Source organism: Myxine glutinosa, chromosome 11 (genome assembly GCF_964187855.1).
Source record: "Myxine glutinosa chromosome 11, kmMyxGlut1.1, whole genome shotgun sequence".
NCBI classification, from domain to species: domain Eukaryota; kingdom Metazoa; phylum Chordata; class Myxini; order Myxiniformes; family Myxinidae; genus Myxine; species Myxine glutinosa.
In genome coordinates, this window is record NC_136271.1 from 117773775 (window position 1) to 117793821 (window position 20047).

The 20047-nt window shown below is 42.5% G+C and overlaps 1 protein-coding gene across 1 annotated transcript in view; it reads left to right on the forward strand.

Moving 5' to 3' along the window:
• The window catches only part of UNC79 (unc-79 subunit of NALCN channel complex), a 228455-nt gene that overhangs the window by 203781 nt on the left and 4627 nt on the right, over positions 1–20047 (forward strand). Inside the window, 10 exon segments of the mRNA XM_078787070.1 lie at positions 557–667; positions 8804–8908; positions 9114–9191; positions 9372–9461; positions 10922–11097; positions 13935–14127; positions 17961–18163; position 19168; positions 19325–19402; positions 19558–19599. Of these exon segments, the coding sequence (XP_078643196.1) occupies positions 557–667; positions 8804–8908; positions 9114–9191; positions 9372–9461; positions 10922–11097; positions 13935–14127; positions 17961–18163; position 19168; positions 19325–19402; positions 19558–19599 (1077 nt within the window).

A 20047-nucleotide genomic window follows, 5' to 3' on the forward strand; every position in this document is an offset into this window, starting at 1 on the left:
AGTGCAGTCATTAAGTTGTATACAACCCAGATGTGTGGACAGGGACGATCACAGGATCAAACGTACTTTCTCGTACCCTGATGTGATGTGAAATTCCACACTGAGTGCGATGAGAAGAGTGGTGCCATTTTTGTGACGTCGCTGGTACCCAGAGTGCCCAGGGAAGTGATGGCACTTCCCCCAAGCTCAGTGGCTGTTTGTCTCGTCTAACAGTCCTGTGTTGTGTCTCATGTATTCGTCTGTATATCCTTCTTTGTAAGATGGAAGATGTGTGTGACAGCTCCACTACGTGCCTTAAATCCTGTAAAAAAAAAAAAAAAAAAAAAAAAAATATGAGGGTTACAGCTCTGATCCACTTTCACCTAACCTTCAAATAAAATATGAACGAAGAATTTCAAAAGTAGGCTCCTCCTCCCGTACTAACACAATTGCTTATACACCTCCCTGTTCCTTCGTTCTCTGCTCTCCTGGCTGTTAATCTCCTATTCTTCTGTTCCTGCTCTGAACCTGTCCTGGATCAAATCGCCTGATTATAATTTCATGCTTTTTCTTGCAGAGCTTGCTCGACCACTTCTCCAAGCTTCTTAGTTTTGTCATTCAAAATTCCAACTTCAGCCTGGCGTACGTGATGGACATATGTGCTCTGTGTCACAAGAACTTCAACAAGGTACAATGTGCCTGCAGCAGGGTCTTTAAGAGAGGGCTCAGACTTTCTTTACTTGTTCTTCCCATATTTAACTGTCCAATTAGAATCAAAGATGTATGCATGTACCACTGAATGGGGCATAGTTGGTCACGCTGGTTTGCAGGAACACTGGTTTATCTGCCATGTAATTATTTATTTCCGCTATTTTCTAAAATTCCACTGGGACCCCAGTTCACTGGTAATTCCCTGTGTGTCGCAAGGGGCGACTAACAGGGTTGGCGGCAGGAAGGGCATCCGGCCATAAAACATTGCTTCAAAAAGGGGCCATGGTGCCCAAAAAAGGCCAACCCCTGCTCTGCGGGAAAAAATGGCCTCTAAAGGTGGTTCTTCTTCCCCTGAACAGGAAGTTGTGCTTATTTTGGTGTATTCTCAATATGTGTCCTGCATGGAAAGAAGTCCACATACACTGAATTTTTACCTCCGCCACCAAAGGTGGATGTAGGTTATGTTTTCACCAATGTCTGTCTGTCTGTCTGTTTGTTTGTGAACAAAATTTTGGGAGAACAAATTGGGAGATAGGGCCAAAAACTATACATAGCAGGATATCTCAAAAATTTGTGGACAGATTTGGACGAAACTTGGTGGACCAGTTGGGTGTCTGACAAGGACAATTCGATTCGATTTTGATGAAGATCCGAATATGGATTCGGATATGAGAATTATTGAATTTTTAAAGTGATTCTTCACCATTGAGAGATACAGCCAAAAACTATACATAGCAGGATATCTCAAAACGTTATGGATGGATTTGGACGAAACTTGTTGGACATGTTGTGTGTATGTGTGACAAGGAAGAATCGATTCAATTTTGGTGAAGATCCGGATCCAGCTCGTATAATTTTTGAAGTGATTCTTCACCATTGAGTGATATGGCCAACCAGGTGAATAGACTAGGAATATTATCTGAAAAGGGGCCCAGAAACCACATGAGGGGTAACTGTTTGTTACAAGCTGTCATCCATGCTAGGATTGAACCATGACACCTCCTGAGCAATATTAGCCTGAATGACACTTGATATTTTGATTTGGGACCTCACAGTGGGTTATTTTGTGAAAAAGGTCAATCGCGAAATATCTGATTTTCTCGAAAATACAACAATGTCAATAAAATGACCAATAATTCAGTTACAAACTTATTTTTGGTGTCAAAATGAGCAGAATAACAATACATATTGTAAAAATATTGGTTTATACGATAATATCGGGAAATTTTACAAAGAATGGCAAAAAATACAAAAAAATGCCGAATAATTATTTCGGTTTCACCGTAAACATATATCAAAGATTGCAATAACTTCACAAATAAACATCCCATGCATATGTTTTAGGTATCAAAATCATTCATTATTATTCCCTCACATAACAGTAACAGACAATTATTGGTTTACAACTGTGAATAAGACTGATTAATTACAACAAACATAACCCACCCCCCTAGTGAAACTTAAGATTCGCTGACCGGTAATATTTGTAAGAACATGATATTGATATCGTATAAACAAGTAACCATGGACTGAAAATGCTGCTAATTGCATATGTGCAAGTTTACACGTACATGAAATGAAATAAAAGAATGTCGTGTTTAAGTCACTCAGAGGCCGTTTCAATTGCCACACTGTATGGGTTGTGACACACTCCGTTATTACAGGTACACGCAGCTATGCACTTCAAGTTCTTGGCCCTACAAGAGCATCTGGCAGTTGCACAATTTTTGCACTTGCAGCAGACTATGTCTGTGAACTCGTTTGGCAGAGGATCGTCCACACTGACGTGTGGGTGTAGTCTCCTCGTAGCATTCTCGTACCATCCACTTCCAATGGGCGACTCGATTTCAGGGATTGGTACATCTGCCTGGTACCACACCTGAGCTTGGTGGTGTGCGCGTTTGATGTGTTGCTCAAGACATTTTCGAGTTGGCGGAAGCTTTTCTTGGTCTTTGGTGCCCTTTTGAAACATGCGGTATCGCACATCGTTGATGTTAGTTTCGTCCGAAGCTGGTGAGTAAATGCGGCAGAAGAACTCTTCCACACTCCGTATGGTGGATTCTGACAGTGTGCCACGTCCGAGGTCATTAAGCAATGCTTAATGCTTAATCATTAAGCAATGCTTCCCTAATTCATATGTGAGAATCCAGTACAGTATGGAATTGCTTCCCTAATTTATATGTGAGAATATGTGTTGCTGGAATACCTTCCATGTCGTCTTTTTCCCGTGTCCACTTGGTTGACTGACTGTGTCACATCCTGTAACCGCATGGTACGCCAGGATGTTATGCTGCATGGTCTGTGTCAACTGTATGTCGTGCACAGCCACATAACGCCGTTGCTGCCTTGTGCCAGCTCTCATCCAGAGCTCTCCACTTAATTGTCCCGCAAAATGTGTGAGCAGTACCAATACGTCGGTGTCCCTGCACGAGACTACGATCCGTTCGTATCCATCCATATAGGCCGCCTTGGCATGCACTATTATACATGTATCGGCCTCCTCGTGAGATGATTGCAGCTGTTCAACATCAGACCCCAGTGACGATGCTACTTTGGTTTCTTCCTCAAACCCACCTGCAGTGATCGACTCACAAGTGGGTCGGCTCTTTTTTGCCTCCAACATCATTTGATCGCTGAGAAAGTTGGTCAGATTTGCCTTGTTTTCTGGTAAGTCCATGAACTGCTTCCAGTTGGCAGGGAGTGGAATCTCTCTGCTGTCGATCTTGCGCCGGATAGAACGTACTCGCCCCTCTCTCCTTTCCCGGGTCCCAGACTTGATTGATGTCATACGATATCGATCGAAAACCACATCGACTCTTGAGCAGTGCTGATTGAAATGACTGAACACTGATGCATTGAAGACATCAGCCAGATCTCCAAATGACTTTGCCCCCATTGGTTTTCCAATGGCTTGTACCAATGCCTGACCATCTATGATAAAACATGTCTTAAGCGAAGACACTGGCAGGACCTCAAACAGTTACTCCACCCTCCAAGATCTTCCCGAGCGCAGCTTTATTCGTAGGACGTAGGCTTCCTGCCGTGTCTGCCAATGAGAGTGGTACCGGTGTTAGTTCATGACTCAGAATACTTTTAAGGTCTATATCACGTCCGGAGTCCTGTGCCACAAGAAGCTGCTGGAACAGAAGCCTGTCTGCTTTGATGGTTTGACGCTTTTGACTAGCATCCTTCATCTTTTCTAGTGTGTACATTGTCGTCAGTGTAGGACTCTGTGACTGTTTCAATTTTACATGAAAGCTGACGTCTTGTTTGCAAATCCGTGATTCCACAAATTCTTTGATCTTTGATTCTCCATGGGTTTCAGTGGTCAGTAAAGCGTCCTTGATGTTTTCAGGGGCAACATCCATTGTCATCAGACAGGTCAACTTTTCGCCTAAGTTGCTCTCACTGTCAAATATTTGGAATCGTGAGAACTGTTCCTGTAGCTTTTGAACATCTTCTCTGTCCCTCTTTATTCTTGCTGGGCCGACATCTTTGTACGCAGATGGTGCATACTCTGTGTCATCGATTGCCATGCCAAACATTGAAGTGGTCTCGTCAACAATTCGGCTTCACTCGTTGTATGTCAGGCACCATTTGTCCCTTGCACTGTCTGTTCGAGTTATTCCTATCAGACCACCAGCGACTTTCCCGACTTTGTTAACGTGCTCCAGTGCAAGATCAGTGCTAATTTGGTTGAAGCTCTTGCGTGTTGATTTCACAACAAAGTCACCATCCATGAATTGTTGGTAGACGTCTGGATGTGAACTGTCTAGTTGACTTATATCAGCACCATATATCACTCCCCAGCATGTGTAGTTTGTGTGGTCATAGTGAGCAAACCAAGGCAGCATGGCCATAAATGCTGACTTATGCATCTGCCAGTCTCTGGTTCATTCTGCACGTATGAACTGCAGCAAGACCAATACCATTTTCATGTAGTGTCTCCAATAGAGACCTGTTGGAGATAAGGTTTTGTCATACTGCTCCAGGAGTTCAAGGAGATGCGCATCCTTCACTGCTTCCTCCAGTTTGCCCAATGCTTCAGATGGGTTACTCGTTTGTTCAAGATCCCCAAGTCCATCCAAAGATTGTGCTACTTCTTCCGTCAGTTGTTGTAGTTCTTGTTCTCCGACCCCTTGATCTTGTGCCCATGCGAGGAAATGTGGCCACATGATCTGCCAGAGTGCCTCCACTGTCAGCTTGTGGGCTCTGGTCGTGCGGTTGGATGATTCCGCCATCATGTTGTTTTGGGCTGTGTTCTCGCCATACACCAAACTTTCGGACCATATCTGTTGAAGGCCAGAATCTGCATAGTGTTGCCCAATGGCTCTCATGAAGTTCTTGGCTATGTGGAAACCCCCCAGACGCAGAAAGAGAGTTTTACATGTGTCATGATTCTCCCACTGCAGTTCCTTTGCCTTCGCATACAGTTGTTCATCCAGCGTCAATACAGTGGACTGGCCAGGGTTCAGCTCCTGTGTGATTCGTAAGCAACGAAGTATAACTGTCCACAAGGTGTCCCTCTCATGTGCCGGAGCATTGATGATAGGTAAGTAACCCACGGTTGTTGTTTCTTGTGTATCATTGATGACGCATTGATTGAAACCTGTCCATGCTGGAACTGATTGATTTGGACTGCTGTAATGTCGGACAAGAAGCCACGAAAGGTCTTTGATGTTTGCTCTCTTTTTCATGTCTGGGTCTGGTGTGTAGCTATTAGTCTTCACTTCTGTGTCAAATCGTGGCTGGGCACGTGCACCGCAGTCTGGTGCAGGCGTAAGCTGCTGTAGCTCCGCTGGTACCTTGAGTGACCTTGCTTGTCCCATTTGCAGTGCTTGTCCACTGTGGTGTTGTGATGCCCCTCTCTGGAAAGCAATCACCTGCGTTGCGTGGAATGTTCCCTTCCCATCGAGGGTTTCTTCTATAATATCGATATTATCAGCAGAAAATTGGAGAAACCGGCCTTCGACAAGGTTTGGTGGGACAGGAAACTGATCCTTTTTCGTTGAGTTGTCCAGTACGTGCTGCGCTAGTGTGGTATCTACACGTTGAACTTGACTGTAACTGATGCAGTGTCCGGCCTTGTGAAATATGTTCACCAGGTCCTTGGAACGAGTTGCTTGGTGAAGGGTCATTCCTAGCCCAACATGCTTTGGTGTCAGCGCTTTCCCTTTGGAGACGGCATGTACAACATCTTGGGCTATACGGAGAGATAACATCCTTGTTGTGTCATCAACTTCTGTTTCTCCTGGCTCGCCTGTCAGAAGTACACTGAGTAACATGAAGAGACTCTCGGGAATAATTTTAGCTGCGTTGTCTGCATTGACAGAGGAACAGTCGTTATAAGAGGGCGAGTCTCGTATATCTGCTCTTATACGTAGAGCTGTGTGGTGTAATGCTAAGACCTGCTCCATATCCTGATCTACAAATTGACTTGCACGCAAACCATGCTCGTAGCCTTCAGAGGTTGTATCATCTGTTGTCTCTTTCAAGGCCTGTACAACAATTCGCGCTGGTACGGTGGGGAACAACAATTGTGCTTTTTGTGGGTCAAGTTGCGGAACGAAGTCGATTTCTCCTTTAAGGAGATCTTGTAGTTTGTACTTGAAATGTGTCCTGTGTTGCTTGTAACTTCCAGCATCAACCTGACATTCAGCCATCAATTCAGAGTATCGTTCCCACACATATAATAGGCTGTATATTTCTCCCTTGGTGATGCCAATAGAAATCTCATATGCGACAGTTTTCAGACAAATCTCCCTAGGGTTTGGCTGCATCATTGGATCATGCTCACGGCCAGCTTTTCGTGTGAAGTTGACATAACATTTGAGATGGTACCGTACATCTCCAGCTACGAGGTGGTTTACACAAGCCAATCTGCAGCTCAAGAGAGGGTCAGTCTGAGCGGCTAGAAGCAGCTTTTTAGAGAATGACAGGGATGCTGCAAGTCGGGTCTTGTCTTTGGACGTTTGCTGGCAGAAAACACACAGGTCCGTGTTCAATGCCTTGGCCTTGCTTCGCAGTACCTGAGAGGCTTGGTCGCCTGCGTTGGTCGAAGCACCCTCCTCTGCACAGGAGGTCTTAGTTTCAAAAAAAAATTTCAATCTACTGAGATGCATAGCACTTGTGAAAGTGCCATAACAGTCTTTGTGATAAACAAATTCAGTGTCACCAGATACAGATTGAAAACTTGCAGCTTCCAATCTCTCCACTACGTCCCACCTTGCATAGTCTTGGTATTTTTTTGCCCTCACTCAGTGCATGCTGCACTTTTTCCAGTCCGTTGCTTCCAAACTTTCTAGTTGGTTTGTTAGACTGTTTCTGACATATAAAGCAAATGTTCCAATTAGTTGTAGTGTCCACGCTTCTTTTTCTCGGCTGTATGTGTGCTGCTGGTTCCATGACGCCACTGCTGATCAGCACCTGTTCAAAAGAAAAATACGTTAGATCTAGAAGCTAAAACCGACACCATTTTGATAAGCCAAGATTATTTAACATGATTAACAAAACAAACAACTTTTGGCAACATTAGATATATATTATATCACAAACTGGTTAGTGGTTATGGTACAAATATGTACGGATTATGTATATTTAATTGATATTATATTTGTATAGATATTCATTACGATTTGAAAATGAATAAACAAGAAATATGTAATGAAAAAAGCAAAGCAAATCGTACGCTGTGGTGGGAATGTAACGATCGTTAAACCATGGTACAGCCGACTGTTGCAACAACATTTATGGGGGGTGGGTTATGTTTGTTGTAATTAATCAGTCTTATTCACAGTTGTAAACCAATTGTCTGTTACTGTTATGTGAGGGAATAATAATGAATGATTTTGATACCTAAAACATATGCATGGGATGTTTATTTGTGAAGTTATTGCAATTTTTGATATATGTTTACGGTGAAACCGAAATAATTATTCGGCATTTTTTTGTATTTTTTGCCATTCTTTGTAAAATTTCCCGATATTATCGTATAAACCAATATTTTTACAATATGTATTGTTATTCTGCTCATTTTGACACCAAAAATAAGTTTGTAACTGAATTATTGGTCATTTTATTGACATTTTTGTATTTTCGAGAAAATCAGATATTTCGCGATTGACCTCTTTCACAAAATAACCCACTGTGAGGTCCCAAATCAAAATATCAAGTGTCATCCAGGATAATATTGCTCAGGAGGTGTCCTGGTTCAATCCTAGCATGGGTGACAGCTTGTAACAAACAGTTACCCCTCATGTAATTTTTTGAGATTATATTCCTAGTCACTGAGAGATTTGAGTACCAGTTCACTGGTAATTCCCTGTTTGTCGTTAAAGGCGGCAAAAAGGGTTGGCGTCAGGAAGGGCATCCGGCCGTAAAACATTGCTTCAAAAAGGGGACCAAAAAAACAACAACAACCATGGTTCCCGAAAAAGGCCAACCCCCGCTTTGCGGGGAAAAATGGCCTCTAAAGGTGGTTATTATATATATATTCCTAGTCTAGAAGGTATGCTCTCTACTGAGTGCCGTTCTAGTTTTTGATGTGATTACATTGATTTTAAAGTAATAAACAAAGAACTGAACGTGGTTTTTAATTCCAATAATTTTTTGAGGCGTTACAGTTAAAAAAGCAAACCCGCCGGGTACCGCCCCGAAAAATCACGATGGTCATGACGTCATCTGCGTGACGTAATCATAGGAAAGGTTATCTCAGCACGCAACGGAAAATTGCCGCACAACTCGCTTCAGACTCGTCAAAATGAATTTGACGAAGATTTTTCTGATCAATAATCGTCTGATAGTCAAAATGGTTATAAAAACTACTCCCTGCAAAACTATCCTCGAGATGACGTAGCAGATCACGTGGGTAGTCAAATCGCCTTTTTTTTTTAGGGGGCGGGGTCGATCGAGCGCAGAAGGACTCCAAAATCATTTAAATCTTCCTTCCAAGATATTTATTCAAGAATAAAAATAAGGAATACAAAGATTGAAGAGCGAAGTGATTGTCATAGCGTGTCAAATTGGTTCATCATCATTCAACTTTGTTTTTTGTCTTAAGAAAGTGAGGGAGGACATCTTGAACGGTCCCTTTAATTATCCCATTCCCACTCAGGAGCGTGACAAACTCTACCTGACACGGAGCGTGGTGCTGGAACTTCTTCAGGCTCTCAAGTTTAAGTCCACTTTGCCGGACACCAACCTACAACAGCTCGTCCAGGTTTGGAACTAATAGTATTTTTGTGTCTTAATCCTAAATATGTTTGTCTTCATTTCTTCCTATTGTTTTTAGACTATTTGTATGTGATGTAGATTATGCGAGCTACCCTAGTTTTAATGTTTTATTATTATACGACAGTATTATTGTTAAATTATTATTGTATGGGAATAATTTGTTTATCCCCAATTGTCCACCCAATTCCAAGTTTTTGTGTGTCGACGCTGGGACGAGAATCGCAAACTCTTACAACCTGCAGAAGAACACAAACGCACCATTGCCAATGGTAGACTTTTTTTGTTTATTGAAGAGCATTTTACATCATGTGCCATGACAGTTGTCCCTGTACCTTGGCCAGGATAACAGTTGGCAAAATAAAAAGGTGCAAATCCACCTTTGAGCAGTCGTGGACGTTTATTGTCCCGCTATTAAAACCAATTGTTTGTACGTTGTCCCAATGCTCCAGTGCCAGACAGCAGCTATGGAAGTGATGAGGCAATACCTGACAGACCTCTTGGACTTCATTGCTGACCTGCATACACTCACCAAGCTCAAGGTCAGGTGTAATTGACACAGTTCTTCGATACACATCAGTTATTACCCTCACCAGAGGAGACGTTATCGCTTTTAGATCCGCTTGTTTGTCTGTCTGTCTAATTTGTCCGCATGGCACGTGAGAATGCTTTTCTCTGCATCCGTTGGTCTGATTGGCAAGAAATTTTCACCATAGGAGCTCCTCCTCCTGTATAATTTGTAATGACGTCATAGGTCACGTGATACGGGTTCCATCTTGGAAAACCCGGAATAATTTGCATCTCCATGTCTCCGAAACGGCTCCATGGAAAAAAATTGAAACGTGGCTCATTGTCAAGTACTCCCCATAGGGGACAACATATATTGATGATGATGTCATTGGTGCCTTCGTAATGACGTCAAAATTACAATTAGAATGCTTGATCCGATCAGTTTGAAATTTATTGAGCATGATCTATCCAAAAATGGTATGGGAAAATTAAATCGATGACGTCATCGGTCACGTGTTTCGGCAGCCATATTGGATTGAACATAAATTGATGTCGTCAATAAAACACACAAACGCAGCAGCTAATAAACACCACACAAACAAGTCCTAGCAAGGGTCTGCAATCTTATTGCTCTTTCTTGTTTCCTATTGAGGGAAGAATTTCCAACTGGTTATGCTTTTAATACTCCATAACCTTCCTGCAAAGTTTGAAAATGTCGGGAAATAATTTGATCCGATTGTTATCAATGTTCTTTCATTTTACATGGCTGGCTCGCAGGTTGGCCTAGAGGTACGCACACTCGCCTCTAAGCTGCATATCCTGGGTTCGAATCAGGACCAGCTATAAACTGTCATCCTGGTGTTTAACAATGAGTGCACCGTCCCTCAGGAGCACGTTAACCTGGTGTCCCATCTGCCAGCATTAGTTGGTGGACATTAAAGATCCTACGATGCCCTTCGTGAAGAGTAGGCGAGCTATTGCCGAACATTGAACAAATTGCAAATTCCTCCCCCAACATACAGGGGGCATTGTATCTGTGGCACCGTTGCTTCCTCAGGCAATGATGTTACCCCACAGCCTTGCGATGCATACAAAGAAGAAGAAGACTTGAAATGCTTATGTTTTTTAAAAGTTCACCTTTAAACAGCAAGTGCAACTTAGAGGAGTTCCATGTGATTTCTGTGGAGGCGGCCATGTCTTTCCCTTGATGGACTTAATGAAGCACGCGCATGACGTCATTTGTGTTGGCTAATCATGCATTATTGTTGCCCACATAGATATTACTGAAAAATCATCAGATCATGTAAAAACCACTTTGTATATTTATATTGTTTTTGTATTATAAATCTTATCATATTTACTCTCTCCACCCCTTCCCTTCCCTCAACCATTCTAGCAGAAAATGGAGGCTTAGATCTATTCATTTTAGTGTGTAAAGACTTCAATCATTGATAGAATGACTGTTTTTATTGATATTCTTAATTTTGTTTAGGCTCACATGAAGACCTGCACTCAAAGTCTACATGAAGATACCTTGGGAGGTCACCTGAAGGTGGGCCTGTCCCAGGTGGTTGGGATGGAATTGACAAGAGGAAACAACCGTGACAGTAAAGCTGTTGCACGGCATCTTCCCTGGCTTTTTCATCCTCCCTCAGTAATGCAACAGGGGTCAGTATGTAGTAACACAAGGAAACATGTAGTAACACAAGGAACTGAACTGTCTGGATAAAAGTTAGCGCACCTTGCATTGTCGTGCTGTTGTGTTTCCAACTGTATGCCTAATGCTCACCTTAAAACTACCGGTCACTCTTGGTCATCAAAATCAGCCGTGGATTTGCCGATACTGATTCACTTTCTGAACACGTACCGGCTGACACTCATGAAGCCCCCACTATTGAATAGGGGGCGGCTTATAGCTGTTGTAGGGTTTTTCCTACAATTAGTACCCCCAATATTAATGGTACCTCAGAGTTTCTTCGAACCATAGGAATACTAAACCCCCATTGAGGTTTTTTTCCTTCTTTTTTTTCTTCCGCACTCAAAATTTCTGAGGTGTTTCTCGGAGCCGGCTGGAACTTTTGGAATGAAATTGCCCTCTCTCTATAGCCTGACCCTAGAGCAAGTCACATTTACCTTTAGTTTGCGCCATACCCCTCTGAGTTAAGGATCAAGGTGAAATTGTGGTCTGAAAAAAATAACGTGGTCAAGGAAGGTCAAATGGCGGTCTGAAACAAATAACGCAATTTTTGTCCGCTCAGTTTTGCCAAGTGGAATCTCAAAGACCACTTGGCCTTCCAAGATGTTTTTACATCATAATAGTGGATCTGCACTGAAGTTGTGCACCTGTTATTAGTCCCCTACCGGTGTACACCTGAGGGGACTATAGGTTTGCACGCCGTCCCTCCGTCTGTCAGTCCGTCAGTCCGTCAGTCCGTCAGTCCGTCAGTCCGTCACGCAAAGAACAGTTTTCCGGACGTTTTTTCTAAACGCTTAACGATAATGATTTCAAACTTGGCACATGGTTTCCTCATGATAAGGTACAGATTAAGTTCGAACTTCACGACGTTTCGATCATTTTTGACAAGGTTATGGCACTTTGAACTTTGGGAATTCTGATAATTCTGTTGATCCTTAACTCAGTGCCATTTTAAGTTTTAATTTCCTTTAAAAACCAATTTCTCTGCAATAATAGTACCGATTGAGATAAAATTTTCACCATATGATGGACTCGGTCTGTATAATATTTTAATGGTAATTATGACGTCACAGGTCACGTGGTTCGGTCGCCATATTGTTTTTCGTGAAAACACGAAAACCCCTTTTTCTCTGCAACGGCTGAACAGATCGAGGCCACACTTTGCAGGCAAAATCGCATACCCATGACGAACAAAAAAGTCAGCGAGCATGACGTCATGCGTCACGGTTTCAGAGTTATGACGTTTTTAAGCATGAACCTTTAAAACCGAGCTCCTCCCTCATTTTTGATCCAATCGAGGGGAAACTTCACAGATCTGTTCAGCACTAAAATGTCCTTTTGGAATTTGCGATAGGGCACGTGGTTTGGCAGATATCGTTAATGAAACGAAAATATTTTTAAAAAATGGATATCTCTTGTTTATTCTCGAGTTCTCCTCAAGCCGCACTGCGCGTCCTCAGCCTCGTCTCGCGAACGTCAACAGCGCGACACAGCGCGCGCTTTCGGGAGGGGCGGAGCCAAGCCGAGCAACATATATATATACACATCGATAATTTATGGTGAACCGGAAAATATAATAAATTACTGATGGTTTCAGAGTTATGACGTTTTTAAGCATGAACCTTTAAAACCGAGCTCCTCCCTCATTTTTTATCCAATCGAGGGGAAACTTCACAGATCTGTTCAGCATGCCAGTCTACTAAAATGTCCTTTTGGAATTTGCGAGAGGGCACGTGGTTTGGCAGATATCGTTAATTAAACGAAAATATTTTTTTAAAATGGATATCTCTTGAATCGCTAGTACCTCAGACCGTGAGTTGGTAATAATTTATATAATTCACACACTGCAATACGTGCAGGCCGCTCCACGGAGCGACCATGCGGGCTTATCAACGAGGCGAGGCGTGACACACGTGTCTCAGCATACCTCAGATCAAGTTTGAAAACCAGCATCAACCGTGCATAAATTTGCATATTCGATCATTTTTGACAAAGTTATGGCACTTTGAACTTTGGTAGGGGACATGTATTGCAGCGCAATACTCAGAATGCTTGTTTTATTAGAGTCTTTGATCTACTTTTTTCAGATTGTGACCTAATCATACTAAAATGTCTGCCTGTCTGAAAAAAAATTACATTCGGTTTTTACTTATCCAATCTCCACCAAGTTTCACAGGCCTGAGTGTCACATGTAGTTGTTGTTTTTGTAGCGACTTCATTTTCTCCCCTTCCCAAGGAGTTTTTTTTACATCTTGGGCGAAATCCGTGTTAAGGTGTATAAATAGGTTTATCATGGGGTTTAATGGGGCACAACTACCGGACATAAAAATTATTATAACCACAAAGGATTCAGTCAATTCTCTCCAACGTATGATTCCATTTTTAAACAGTCGCTACTAAACCGGAAGAGGTTTGGAGGAAGCTCGACGTGTTTAAGGGATTCTATACTTATCGAGTCCCCCACAGACAAACGGATCAGAACCATCTCGACTTGATAGGCCTCGGTATCACCCTACCTGTAAAACATCAATCTAACAGTTTAGTCAGGTCGGGAATCAAACCCAGACTGGACAGCTCAAAGGAAAGTGTGCTACCTCTCCATTACTCCGTCAGACTGCCTCTCTATAACAAAAAAACACACATAAACTTCATATTGCTTAAAAACGCCATCAGTGCTCCTTTTGTAACACTTACTGGATGCCTTTGAAATTTCACCAGAATATTTCAACTTATCAGATTTTGTTAATGAGTCTCAAACCCTGTCATTGTATATCCATCTAATATGAGACCTGTCCACTTCTCCTCGTAGCCCCAAAGAGTTTGTCGAATGCGTCCTGCACATACGTTTGCTCTCCTGGTTGCTTCTTGGTGCTTTGATGCACAGTACGCTCAGTCCAAGCCAAACGTCAGGCCTGCTGTGCACACCTCTCCCACTGGATGCTGGGCCATACATGGCAGATCACTTACTCGTGGTCATTATGGGCTTTTCGGAACATTCTAGAGTAAGTCTAGTCTCAATTGCCGTACACTTGCTTTTAGAGGTCTTTTTACAAACTTCTAGAGATATTTGAACATTTGGTGAGATCACCCAAACTGGTTGTTGTTCGAAAGATCCATCTATACTGTTAAAAGGCATAAATGTATGTATGTGTTCTATGGACGGCCACATCTTTTAAGATACAAACTCCAAACTCAAGGTACAAATACAACTTTGTGTGGGGGTAACATGGGCTTTATGGCCACGATCTCATGCGGGGTGTGGTGTGGGGAAAGGAGAGCATAAATTCTCTGTGCAAATGTGTACCGTGTAGTGCCACCTGGTTGTGATGACAGGGGGTATTACAATTGCCTTTTTTACCTGGGCGATACTAAGGTTAAAGCATTTTTTGCACGTGTAAATTTGTCCTCCTCCCTCCTCCTTTCCCCTTCCTCCCTCCCCTCCCTCTCCCCCCTTTCCATTGTCCCTTCCCCCTCCTTAAGACCCTAAGATTTTAAGCCAGCCACCTTAACACCAGGTATCATTGGTGTTGTATTATACAGACTTGGCATTTAATATGGAATTTTTTTTTTTCGTGACTTGGGTTTACTTTCTTAACTCAGTATATCAATCTGGTGAGTTTCTTTTACACTTTGGTGATTTATTTGTGAAAAGAACCATGTCACTGATTGTCTGTCGCAACAAGAGGTCAACAACAGGATTATATCACAGGTGGCGTGGCAAAATGTACGGACAGGTGCATTTGACGATTGGCTTCACAATCGGGTATATAAGGGTTGTTACGTTCTGTATTAGTGGAAAACAACTGCTGCACGTCTACAAAAGTTATTGCCGCTTCCTCTGGAGATGGTCCGTCAACTTGACAATGCTGTTTGTCATGGAGTGGTGGCTTTACGAAATTACGGCATGAAACGGCATGCTATTGCTCGGCAGTATGGCATCACTCAAGGTCAGGTGTCAAAGATCCTGAAACGAAATGCTCAGAGGGGTGTCCCTACTCCAATACCGAGGCCAGGACGGCCCCGCAGAACCACAAGGAGGGATGGTCGCCAGCTGCACCGGTTAGTCCGCAATGGCCGTACCAAGTCAGCTAATCGGCTTAGGGCTGAGTGGCAGCAACTGACAAATGTGCCTGTATCCAGAAGGCTAATCAACCAATGACTGGTTCAAGCAGGCTATCGTGCCAGGCGTCCCCTGAGAAAGCCATGCCTGACCAGACAACACCGCCAGCGCCGATTGCAGTGGGCCAGAGAGCACCGTCAATGGCAGCCAGGACACTGGAATCACGTGATCTTCAGTGACGAGTCTAGATTTCTGGTCTATCGTCAAGATGGCCGCGTCCGAGTGCGCAGACAAGTGCATAAAGCCTACAACAAAGATTGTATAGTGCCAAGAGTCCAAGCTGGAGGTGGTGGGGTGACAATTTGGGCTGTTTTCATGCAGGGGGCAAAACTGACCTGGTTGTTCTGAATGGAAACCTGAACCAGTTCAAGTACAGGGCCATTCTGGAAGAAACATTGCTTCCATTTGCTCGTGCAGCCTTTCGAGGAAACTTTGTCTTTCAAGATGACAATGCACGGCCTCATTGTGCTCGCATGATCCAACACTTTCTTGCTGACCGTGGTGTAGAGCATATGGAGTGGCCTGCCATGTCCCCGGATATGAATCCGATAGAGAACTTGTGGGCAGAATTAACGCGTCAAATCGACCACTTGGACCAGCAGCCGACCTCTGTGCGTGAATTGCAGCAGACTATTGTCACTGCATGGCAAGAGATTCCTGTCCAAACCTTGGCAAATCTCGTGAACAGCATGCCTCAACGTGTACGTGCTCTCCTGAATGCTCGTGGGGGTTACACGAAGTACTGAACTGTAATTTTACTGTCCGTAATCCCAGTCGTAATTTAACTTTTGTTTTAGTTCAAAAATTTTTTGGATAATGTGCAAAATAAAGAGATACTAATGGAAAACGTACAGAAGTTTAACACAGTACTTTCCATGAATTGAGCGTTCGATATCAGTTTACATCACTTTCAAGGATCAATTTATTTGTTTCGAAATGTCAAATGTGGTTTTTGTTTCTTTTAAAGGTCACATTAACAAAATCTAGAATAATTTCAACATAATTCCAATGAACTTTTGGTTCTAAGACATCTTGAAAAGTAAGTTCACCTCCACAAAAAAATATTCCATATTAAATGCCAAGTCTGTATATACAGTGCATTCAGAAAGTATTCAGACCCCTTCAGTTTTTTCACATTTTGTTATGTTGCAGCCTTAAGCTGAAATCGTTTAAATTCATTTTTTTCCCTCATCAATCTACACTGAATACCCCAAAATGACAAAGAGAAAACAGGATTTTAGAAAGTTTTGCTAATTTATTAAAAAGAAAAAACGGAAATATCACATTGACATAAGTATTCAGACCCTTTGCTATGACACTTGAAATTTAGCTCAGGTGCCTCCCATTTCTCTTGATCATCTTTGAGATGTTTCTACACCTTGATTGGAGTCCACCTGTGGTAAATTCAATGGATTGGACATGATTTGGAAAGGCACACACCTGTCTATATAAGGTCTCACAGCTGACAATGCATATCAGAGCAATAACCAAGCCATGAGGTCGAAGGAACTGCCTGCAGAGCTCAGAGACAGGATTGTGTCGAGGCACAGATTTGGGGAAGCCTACAAAAAAATCTCTGCTGCATTGATTCTGCGAAGAGCACAGCAGCCTCCATAATTCTTAAATGGAAGAAGTTTGGAACAACCAGGACTCTTCCTCGAGCTGGCCGCCCGGCGAAACTGAGCAATCGGGGGAGAAGGGCCTTGGTAAGAGAGGTGACCAAGAACCCGATGGTCACTCTGGCTGAGCTCCAGAGATCCTGTGTGGAGATGGGAGAAACTTCCAGAAGGACAATCATCACTGCAACACTCCACCGATCTGGGCTTTATGGCAGAGTGGCCAGACGGAAGCCAAACAGTTCAATCTTGGTTTCATCAGACCACAGATTCTTGTTTCTCACAGTCTGAGAGTCCTTTAGGTGCTTTTTTGCAAACGCCAAGCGGGCTTTCATGTGTCTTGTGTCCACATTTTTGCGCCTTGTTGTTGAATTCGGCAAGATCTGCGACAGTGCTGGGTTCCTCTAGCGATGGACACTGCAGGAGATGTTGCATGGTCTGTGGCTCAGTTCCACATTCGCAAGTTGTCGGGCTGGTTGTAATTTATCTGAAAAGTGTACGTATAAAAAAAGAAAATCAGCCAAGATTGCATAACTCACCATTAGACATTCCTGGAGATCATACATACTTGTTGTAACCTCCACTGCTGAAGGTAAATGGAAGTTATGTTTTCAAAACTGTCTGTCTGTCTTTGTGTTTTTCTGTGAGGACGATATCTCAAAAAGTTATGGACAGATTCAAACGAAACTTGGTGGACAGGTTCGGTGTGTGACAAAGACGAATTGATTAGATTTTGGTGAAGATCCAGATACCGACCGTACTATATTTTAAGTGATTTTTCACCATTGGGAAATGGGGTCAAAAACTATACTATATAGCATGACATCTCAAAAAAGTTATATTTGTTCAAGGCAAACTTGGTGGAGGGATGACAAGAACAAGCCGCTTGGATATTAGTTCAGATCTGAATGCAGATCCGGCCTATCAGGATACAAAACATAAACTGTTCAGCCTGGCGGAGGTATGCTCTCTACCTAGTACAGTACCGTTCTAGTTTATTGTTATTATTCGCAGACTGGATAATTATACTTCCATTTAAAATGTTTAACCTGTATGTCAGGATTGGTCGATTGTGATAAGAAGTGCTCGATTCCTCTAGGCTTCGATGGCACACATCGCTTCACTCTTCCACGCCTTCATCTTTGCCCAACTGTGGACAATTTATTGTGAGCAACAGGCAGGACCAGCAGCACCATGGACTCCAGGAGATGTGGGATCAGCAGCAGCTCTGAGTGCAATGGAGTTTTGGAGTCGAGTCACCCCAGGAATCCTGCAGCTCATTGCTCACAACCAAGTGGTACGGTATCCCAGGATTACCGATTGAAAAGTCTATCATGCTATAATTATATCAACTAGCAACGGTACCTGCCCTATGCATGGGGCTTCAATTGGGAGGCCCAAATGAAAAGGCAAAATATCAGAAATTGAAGGCTTTTTTATTTTAAACGATTTATATAAACATCCGTTAAATCATATCACATGCAAATCATCAAAATCTAAACAGTATTTGTAGAATTTCAATAAAAGCCACATCACTGTTCATATCGGTAAATATTATTCCATCGTGTTTTGAAAAACTGGAAAATTGGAAAAATAGGAAAATTGGGAAAACAATATAGGTCCAAACAGGTCCAAAATATTTTACTCCAGGGGGTCCCAGGATTACCCACCCAAAATTTAGTTACAATCGGTTCAGCCGTTTTTGCGGTACCTGGGAACAGACGGACGGAGAGACAGATGGACAGACATTTGGTGAATTATAGTAAGATGATGCTTTTGATCTGTTGTTTAAGTTTCTTAATCAATGACATATGAATCCTTTTTCAAAACCATTACATGTACTAGCAAGCCTCTAGGCTCCTAGCCCACATTTTTTGCATTGTTTGTAGCTCTAATGAATGAGTTGACATTCTAAGAAGAGGAAACAGGTACGGGAATTGAGTAACAGGTACAGGTATTGACATCACTTGCCAGGAGGCAATAAAAGTGCACCTAGCCTCCCTCATCAGCGACTTGTCGTAAGTCAAGCAAAGCAATTAGTTCAGATTTGTTTTGTCTGGGCATTTATCAATGTAAAGAACGAAAATATTTTTGTACAAATCATTATTCTTTGACTCTGCAGCTCCTGTGCCCTTGGCAATTGTTATATTGATGCATGGCATGATTACTATGTTATGCCTAATGCTTTGGGAGGATATGCAAACACAGAACACTACTTTAAAGGCCACAACTATTCACACCTTTTTGTAGACTTGGCCAGGTAGTTTTTGGCCCAAATCTTTCATGAACTAGTTGACCGTCCCTAGTGTTTTATTTTGGTGGCAGAAATTTTGAATTTGTTCCCTGGTGCTCGTGACAACTCGCCGACTCTTCGCGGAAAAGACTGTAGGATCTTTAACGTTTGTTATTCACATATGAACATGTAAGATGATATTCCTAAAGTGTCCTGGGTCATGTTCACAGCTTGGAGAGATGGTGAGTCTACATGTTATGAATTTGATGGAGGCTCTTCAAAGCTGCAACTCCAACATCCTTGTCAAGGTATGAATTAGCATTTCAGCATGCTTGTGCACTTTCATACCTTCGATGGTTGAGGCCAGCTCCTTCCACTTCAATGTCCGTGCCTCTGACTTCGATTTTTAAAAAATTTTTTGGAAAGAAAAGCACGTGACACATCATTCTTGCATGTCTTGCAGCTTTTACCCATGTGGATGCCGATGATTCACTCTAACTGTAAGGTATGACTTGGTTGAATTTCAAACAATTTTTGATGATCCACAGATGTGACAGGCTGCAAAATGTCCGATCTAGATCTAGAAAATGTCCGATCAAAATGTCCGCTGTAAGGACTGCACATATGGCTGCAAGTTTAAAACCGAAATAAAGGCCCCACATTTTTCTGACAAACAGAGGAGTTGTTCGTAAGTGATGAAACGATGCTCTTACATCTTATGCGGTGGGTCACACATATTTGGAAAGGGTCACCCAGATCTTCCTTGCATTCCAAAATATGAAAATGGGATTTGAATTGTTTCCTTTAAAGGTAAAGTAGGCCAAACTTAAAAGACAGAGTCAGCATTAAGATGACCTTTTGTGCCTTTTGGGTGCTATAGGTCATGACTGTTTATATGGTCATGTTCTAATGTTAAATATTGTTACGTGTGTGGGGTCCAATATAGTTAGTAA